The 8,557-nt window shown below is 42.5% G+C and overlaps 1 protein-coding gene across 1 annotated transcript; it reads left to right on the top strand.

The window, feature by feature from the left end:
- The first annotated feature begins 511 nt into the window (after window positions 1-511).
- On the top strand, window positions 512-7,116 carry MUSTN1 (musculoskeletal, embryonic nuclear protein 1). The gene is made up of 3 exons (XM_044673010.1): window positions 512-594; window positions 5,844-5,964; window positions 6,212-7,116. Exons 1-3 carry the CDS (start codon window positions 586-588, stop codon window positions 6,316-6,318), a joined length of 237 nt encoding a protein of 78 aa, XP_044528945.1. The 5' UTR covers window positions 512-585; the 3' UTR covers window positions 6,319-7,116.
- The last annotated feature ends 1,441 nt before the right edge of the window (window positions 7,117-8,557 follow it).

An 8,557-nucleotide genomic window follows, 5' to 3' on the forward strand; every position in this document is an offset into this window, starting at 1 on the left:
GACCCCAGATATTAGAGCCATCAGTCCTTCCCCTGTCCTCAGCCCAACGTGGTTACAAAGAGTTAATGGAGAAAGTACTTTGAAAAATTGTACTTCCTTTTTTCCTTAGGGGAAAACTAGGTGACAATGGGTGGAGAAAGAAAAACAAACCATTGTATCCAGCTTTTCTCTCTGGGTTTCTTTCCTATATACACACACACTACAAATACACAAAAACTCACAAATACTGACAGAGTCCTCTTGAGCCTGACTAAGCCTCAGCCATAAATAGAACATCTTTCTCCCCATGGAGTGGGGTTCCCCCCACCCCCAGCTGTTGCTTCTCATCAAGGCATCGGGGTCCTAGCTGGCCAGACCCCCAGTCATCTCTAAGAATAAACTCAGGCCCAAGCAGCCTGTGTGTACTTAACTCATGAGGGGAGCCAGGCCAGGGGAGTGACTTCACAGGGATAGGCTGACTATATAAGCCCCCGGGAGCCCAGCTCCAGCTTAGATCACTGCAAACAAGGACACGTCTGCTGCTTTCCATCTGAGAGAGAACCAGACTGCCTGCCACTGGTTCCCACGAGTACCCAGCCTCCAGCAATGTCCCAGGTAGGCAAGGACCCAGACCTGGCCATAGCCATGGATGCTTTCAAGGAAATGTTTGCTCTCTTGAGCTGTTGGGGTGGAAGGTAGAGAAGGAATAAATTTTAAAGAGGTGAGTGAGGTCTGATGGGAGGGAAGGTGTGAACAGCTATCTAGAAATGAAGGAATGGGGAAACCCCTGGGAAAATTTGGTGCTTTTTGTTTGACAGGGGAGACTAGAATGTGTAGCTGTGCACTTGTGTATCTGAATATGTTCATATATTAAGGGGGTGGGGAATTTGGTCCTCCTTCTCAGCCTTGCCTGAATTCCCCCTCCCTTTTTGTGTGTATGTCTGTGTACTTACATAATTAAGATGTGGGATGGTAGGGAATGGACGGTGGATCATTGGGGGTCCTTGTGGACAGTCTTGAATGTATGTGTATGTCTGTTGCTGGGAGATGGGAAGCATCACTGCATAGAGCTGGATCCACTCCTGCCTCCCCAAATAGGAGGCAAATGCTTCCTTTCTCCACCTCTCCCCATTCCCAGGCATCAGTCTCTAAATCGCCAGGTCTCCCCAGAACACACAAAGTCCATATAATACAGCAAACATTTATTAAGTGTTAAGTGCCTAATGATGTACACTTAGCCACTGGGCTAAGCTTTGGGGATTGTAAATAAGAAAAAGGCACCCTGCCCAACCCACTGCAAACCAAGCAAAAAGAAGGGGGAAAGCCCCGCCCTCATCTCGGTCATGGAAAAAGCATCAGAAAGGCCATGTAGACACTAACTTCATCATGTAAAGGGGGAAAAAAAAATCGGGCTGAATGACCCTCTGATCGAGAGTGGGAAGGGACCTTAGAATTCATTCAATCCAGAGATATTAAGATTAAGGCATCTGACTAGGAGCTATTGTCAAAACTAGAACCAGAACCTAGATTCTTCTGTCTCAACTTAACTAGGGAGCTTAACCACTTATGCCTATTCTCAATCGTGGCTCAAGCCCTTCTGAATTTGAGTTAGAATCTCTAGCATCCTTCACTCTGAGTTTCCAAGTCCTGGACACCACTCTACCTCGTCCAGGTTTTGTCTCCTCATCTTTAAATTGAGGTTGGACTAGACGTTAAAAGTTCTTTCCGGTACTAAGTCTGTGTTCCTGTGATCACCTCTTGCCTGAACTATTGTTCAGCCTTCCTCCCTGATCTCACTTCCTTAATGCTACTCTAGTCCATCTTTCACATAGCTGTCAAAATAATCTCCCTAACACATATGCCTTCACTCCTATTCAAAAAGTTTCTGTGTTTCTCTACTTACTGCCTCTAAGATAAACGTAGTCTGGCTTGATTCTCTCAGTTTTATTTCATATGTCCATGTTCCGGGTTCCAGCCAAACTGGATGCCTAGCTATTGACAATCTTATCTTGCCTCCACCTACCTCCATTTCTGTCTGTTAAAATTCTTCTCTCCCCTTTACACTCCCAGTTATCTTTTAGTTGTTCAGTTGTTTTCAGTAATGTCCAATTTGTGACCCCATTTGAGACTTTCTTGGCAAAGATATGGGGAGTGGTTTGCCATTTCCTTCTCTAGCTCATTTTACAGATGGGGAAACCAAGGGAAATAGGGTTAAATTACTTGCCCTGGGTTACACGGCTAGTATGTGTCTGAGACCAGACTTGTACTCTGGAGTCTTCTTGACTCCAGACCTGGCACTCTATCCCATTGCACTACTTAGCTGTCCTTTTCATCTATAATTATCCCATTATCTGTCCCTTCTTAAATTTTATGAGTTCTTTGAATGGCTTTTTCCTCTGCCCCCATCCCTCTCTTATCTCTTGGTTATATACATGTTATATAGTCTTCCATTAGACTTAAATTGCTCTGTAGTGAGAAGAACCTGAAGAACTCTTAATCAGTGTTGAATTAGGAAGTCATCCATCATGCAGGTGCCAGGATAGACCAGCCTAATTTATACCAGCTATTTCTGAGGGTCAGGGTAGAAGAGATGAGAGAAGAGCCTGGGGTGGGGGGCTTGTGGACAGATGGAACATCTCTGTGGGAAGAAAGGGAGCAAGAACCCGCACCAAGATCTTATTAGCCCGACATCAAGACTGGAACCTGCACTCAAGGCAGGGGTTTAGGAGGTCACCATGCCTTGGTCCCTTTCCCTATAAAAGAACACCGAGGACCACATCCCTTGAACATTTAGCGTTGGAACCTGCTCACTGGAGCTGTCCCGGACCCTCTAGACAGGCTGTTCCTCCTAGGGGTAGAGGCTGGGAGGAGAGAACACCTGAGGACAGAAAAAAAAAAAAAAAAGGTGACTTTACCATAGTATCAACATCACCCAGACTCTCAAGAGTGCTCAAGAAGTAGTGCACAAAATGTTCCCAGGCTTCTGTGGCAATCCAGGCAGACAGGAGGAGGGTTTGGAAGCAGGAACTCCAAGCTCTCTCTACCAACCCCATTAGGTTATACATGTACACTATCCTGCTGGCACACTGAATGAAAGCCAGCCCCTGGACCCTTTCCAGCCACATACCCGAACAGGGTTGGCCAGGGAATTCTAAACTTCTTGGAACACGAGGATTCTTGGCCTCCTTTAATCTGAGCACATCCCTAAGTCCTGAGTCGCTGTGTCCAAGTACCAAGTCAGGTAGTTTACAACAAGCATTTATTAGAAGTCATTCCTGAATTAATAAATGATCAAATGAAATGATAGGCAGTTTTCAAAGGAAGAAATCCAAGCTAGTAATAGTTATATGGGAAAATATCCTAAAAAATAATTAGAGAAATTTAGTTATTATTAAGTAAAATCTAATTATTAAACCAAAACAACTCTGAGCTTCTACCTCCCACCTATCAGACTGGCAAACGACCAAACTGGAAAATGACAAATACAAGAGTGGACTTTGGGAAAACATGCATTAATGCACTGTTGGTAATGTGATATCTTCCAACCATTCTGTGAAATGTTTTGGAACTGTGTATACCCTTTGACAGTGTTGCCACTACCAGGTCTGTCCTCCCAAAAAGATCAAAGAAAGAAGAAGAGTCTTCAAAAATGCAAATTTATAGTAGCTTCCTATGGTGGCAACTTAGCTGGACACATCAATCATCAATTAGAGAATGGCTGAATAAGTAATCCCTATAAATGAGATGGAATATTATTGTGCCTTAAGAAATAATAGAGGGGCAGCTGGGTAGCTCAGTGGATTGAGAGTCAGGCCTAGAGGCGGGAGGTCTTAGGTTCAAATCCGGCCTCAGACACTTCCCAGCTGTGTGACCCTGGGCAAGTCACTTGACCCGCATTGCCCACCCTTACCAATCTTCCACCTAGGAGCCAATACACAGAAGTTAAAGGTTTAAAAAATGTAAAAAAAAAAAAAAAAAAAGTAATGGAAAGGATGGTTTTAGAGAAACCTGAGAAGTCTTTTATGAACTAATGCAGAGTGAAGTGATTAGAACCAGGGAAACGACACATACAATAACAACAATACCGTAGAGACAAACCACTCAGGAATTCTGATCAGCATCAATGACCAATCACAATTCCAGAGGACACATGATGAAACATGCTACATTACCTCAAGGTGAAATAACAGACTCAGTGTAGATTGAGACAAATTTTTGGCCATGACCAGTTTAGGAATTTTTTTTTAACTTTTACTAGGAATTTTATTTTTCTTCCTTCTCATGGGGTCTGGAAGAGGCCAGAGATGGGAAGGAGATAATCCAGACCTGAAAATAAAATTGAAGTTCAAGAAAAAGCAAATACGAAAATAAGCATTCATTAGATGTCTCTGATATTGTTGACACTGCTAAGTGCTGGGACTAGTACTTATGTTACATTTTAAGGTTCTTAAAACTCTACATTATCTCATTTGATACAACAATCTTGTGAATAGATGCTATTATTATTCCCATTTTATAAATGAAACAGACTGAGATTAAGTGCTTTGTCCAGGGTCACACAACTTGTAAATAAAAACCTGTGGCAAAATTTTAACTCTGGTCTTCCTGACTCCTAAGTCCAGCATTTTACCCATGGAACCACTTAGTAAGGCAATAACAACCTCTCTCCTGAAGTAGCTCACATTCTAATGAGAGAGATAACTTGTAAATAACTAGGTGGTTATTGTTTTGTCATGTCCAATTCTTTGTGACCCCACTGAGGTTTTAAAAAATCGAATCAATACTGTGTATTGGTTCCCAGACAGAAGAGTGCTAAGGGCTAGGCACTGGGACTTAAATGACTTATACAGGGTCACATAGCTAGGAAGTGTCTTGAGGTCAGATTTGAACTCAGATCTTCCTGATTCCAGGATTGGCACTCCAGTCACCGTGCCACTTAGCTGCCAGGTTTAAACACAATATATATTGAGTAGAATGATGTGAAAGAAACAGAAGAGTAGCCTACATGAGCGCTGCCCTGAGAGCTTTCAGTATTTAGAGGAGACAGAAGAGAAACAGACCTTATGCTACTGCTATGAGCTAGGGAGCTATGAGTCTGGAAGAGGCAGAGAACTAGGTTCTTAACCTCAGGGTACTCCCAGTCTAGGGAGAGATACAAGGAGTATATAAAGAACTTACAGTCTGGGGAAAAGGGCTGGCATCTAAATAAAACCCATTTCTCATAAATGAATCTCTGAACTCAAATGGGCTGGTTTCAATATTGTAAACTTCTCAATCATAACACTCTAAAGTTCATTTTAATTCCCAACTAGGACTTGCCTTGGGAGCATTAGAAAGTGGCTTATTTTGCCCAGAGGCAAATAGATGTTGAAGAGGTGGACAGTACTAGACCTGGAATCAGAGAGATGGAGACAGAAAAAGAGACAGAAACAGATAACTAAATTCAAATCTGGCTTCTAACTAAACCTCTAACTAAATTAGCTGTGCAATTCTAGGCAAGTCACTTTCTTTTGGTCACCATCTCTTCAACTATAAAAACGGGGTGGGTAGGTAGTAATAGCACCTACCTCCCAGAGGCATTGTAAGGATAAAATGAAATTATATTTGTGAGGTGCCTGGCACAGTGCCTGGCACTGGGTGACATAAAATGCTCATCTTTTTTTGTTTTTATTTTGCTCTGATTCAAGTATTTTCTTTAGCTACTAGTTTTCAGGCTAACAAAAAAATTAAATATGACAGGTTTTATTAATCCAAATTTCTGTAGCCTCTTGTTTCATTGAAAAGTAAAGCCCAAGAGTGTGTGAGGAGGTCACGGTATCTGGAATAATGTAAGATTTGATTTTCTTTCTTCTTGGCATTCTTAGGAAGCCCCCGTCAAAAAGAAGCGACCTCCCGTAAAGGAAGAGGACCTGAAGGGAGCCCGAGATACTCTCTCCAAGAACCAAGCGATCAAATCCAAGACCTACCAGGTCATGAGAGAATGTGGTATGTTTCCATGTGTGCATGTGTGTGTGTGAACAACCCTGGAATGGAGGGAGTCCATCACTGTTGGGAGAACACAGAGAAGGACCAATAGAAAGTGTGTCCAAGGATGGAGGAAAGTGGAAAAGCATTCCCTGCCCTTAGAATCTTTTCCTGGGTGGAGCAGCCAGCCAGACCCAATCCCTTGAAAGCCTGGGAATCTGTTAGGGGCCCCCTTACTAACCTCTTTTCCACTCTCTTCTTCCTAAAGAGGAAGCTGGCTCCACTGCCCCGTCTGTGTTCAGCCGAAGTCGGACAGGAGGAGAGACTGTTTTCGAAAAGCCCAAGGCTGGGCCCCCCAAGAGTGTCTTTGGCTAAGGACTTCCATGCTGTTTCCTGTCCCTGTTCATCTCCCCCCCACCTCACATATGAACTCCAGCACCAGCCCTAATATGGATAGCAAAGCAGACACTTTTTTTTTAAGTGCTTTTTTTTAAATACACAAAATGTCCACTACTTTTCCCCCTTGAAGTGCAGGGTCCAGGAGCTGGGCTCTGGATCCAGGATCTTAGTCACCTTCTGCTTCCCTTGATTCCCCAGAATGGACCCCACAGACACAAGGATGCATGAAAATCTTTGAAACATCAATAAGTCAAAGTAATCAGAGCTGTTTGGGGTCGCTGTTCTCTTCTGCCCTTGGTCCAAACCCAGATTGTAGTCCAAGGATCAGGACAGGAGGGGAGAAAGCTTCAAATGTGGACAGACCTCTTTACAGAGAAATCGTTTGCTGTTATTTGTCCACAGCCCCAGCCGCTACCCTTCTTCTCCCTCAAAACCATCAACTTTCTGCTCCATAAATTGTTCCTGAGTCTCCTGCCCCCCCCCCAGGGGAAAGCTGCACAGCCTGGAAAGTGTGGGGGAACAATGAAGACACTGGTGGGGCTGGAGTAAAGGATTTTGTGTAGGAGAAACAGAAAACTGAGTTGTTCCTCTGATTAGTAGAATCAAATGAGAGAATATTTGTAAAGCACTTTGCAAACCTTAAAATGCTATATAAATGCCAGTTACTACTGTTTTTATTAGTGAGCTAGTTTCTTCGTCTCTTTCTCTCCCAGCCTCAGTTCTCTTATCTGTAAAATGAGGTTTGGACTAGAGCAGAGATTCTTAACCTTTGTCTGTGTGTGACATGGACCTCTTTGGCACTCTGGTGAAACCCATGGACCCCCTTCTCAGAATGTTTTGAAATAACTGAAGGAAATGCAAAATCTTCATTCATGCAGGATGTCTCCCCACTGTACAAGCCCTTCTTCGCCTCTTGTTTGGACTATTGCAGTAGCCTTCTAATTGGTTTCCCCACTCCAAAATGGCAAAATGGATTTCCTAAAGCTCAGATTTAATCATATCGTTTCCCTACTCAAAAAAACCCAAGTGGCTCCTTGTTACCTTTAGGAATATGAACTCTGACATTTAAGCTCTTGACAAGCTGTTCCCAACCTACATTTCCATCCTCAGTATACATTTAATCTGCTTTCTATGCTTTACAGTAGAGCCAAACTGGCTTTCTCCCTCTTCCTCACATTCAGCATTTCATCTTCTCACTTTGCTTCTGTATCAGCTCTCCCTCATGCCTGGAATTTCCCTTTCTCCTTTCACTGGCTCACAGAATCCATCTCTTCTTTCAAGATTCAGCTCAAGCACTACTTTCATGAAGCTTTTCCTGATCCCCCAAATGCTGGTGCCTTTCCCTTCCTACCCTAACTTCCTTGCATTTATTATCATATATATATGTATATATATATACATATATATAATATTTGTGTTGTTTTCAGTTGTGTCTGACTTTTTGTGACCCCATTTGGGATTTTCTTGGCAAAGATACTGAATGGATTGCCATTTTCTTCTCCAGCCTATTTTACAGATGAGGAAACTGAGGCAAACAGGGTTGCCCAGATTCACATAGCTAGTAAGTATCTGAGACCAGATTTGAATTCACAAAGATAAGTCTTTCTGACTCCAGACCCAGATGTTCTATTCAGCTGCCCTATATGTAAGGTATCGCCCCCTTTTTCATTTTTATTTTTTCGTTATGAAGATTTTTTTTTTTTACCAATTACATGTAACAACAAATTTCCACTTACATTTCCTAAGTTATGTGATCCAAATTGTCTCCCTCCTGGAGCTGCCAAGTGATTCAATTTGGATTATACATACATTGTCATGCAAAACATATTTCCATATTGTTCATTTCTGTAAGTGAATACTCATATAAAACCAAAACCACAAAACCCAAACTCAAATAAACAAGTGAAAAAATGGTATGCTTTGATCTGCATTCAGTTCCTTCCCTAGAGATGGATAGCGTTTTTTGTTATAAGTCCCTCAGAATTGTCCTGGATCATTGTATAGCTCAGAGTATCTGAGTCTTTCACAGTTGATCATTCCACAATATTGCTGTTACTGTGTACAGTGTTCTCCTGGTTCTGTCCATTTCACTCTGCATCAGTTCAGGTAGGTCTTTCTAGCTCTTTCTGAAATCATCTTGTTCGTTGTTCCTTACAGCACAATAGTATTCCATCACCATCATAAGGTATTGCCCCTTTTGCCACCAAAATTATTC

The sequence above is a fragment of the Gracilinanus agilis genome, chromosome 1 (assembly GCF_016433145.1).
Source record: "Gracilinanus agilis isolate LMUSP501 chromosome 1, AgileGrace, whole genome shotgun sequence".
Classification (NCBI taxonomy): Eukaryota; Metazoa; Chordata; class Mammalia; order Didelphimorphia; family Didelphidae; genus Gracilinanus; species Gracilinanus agilis.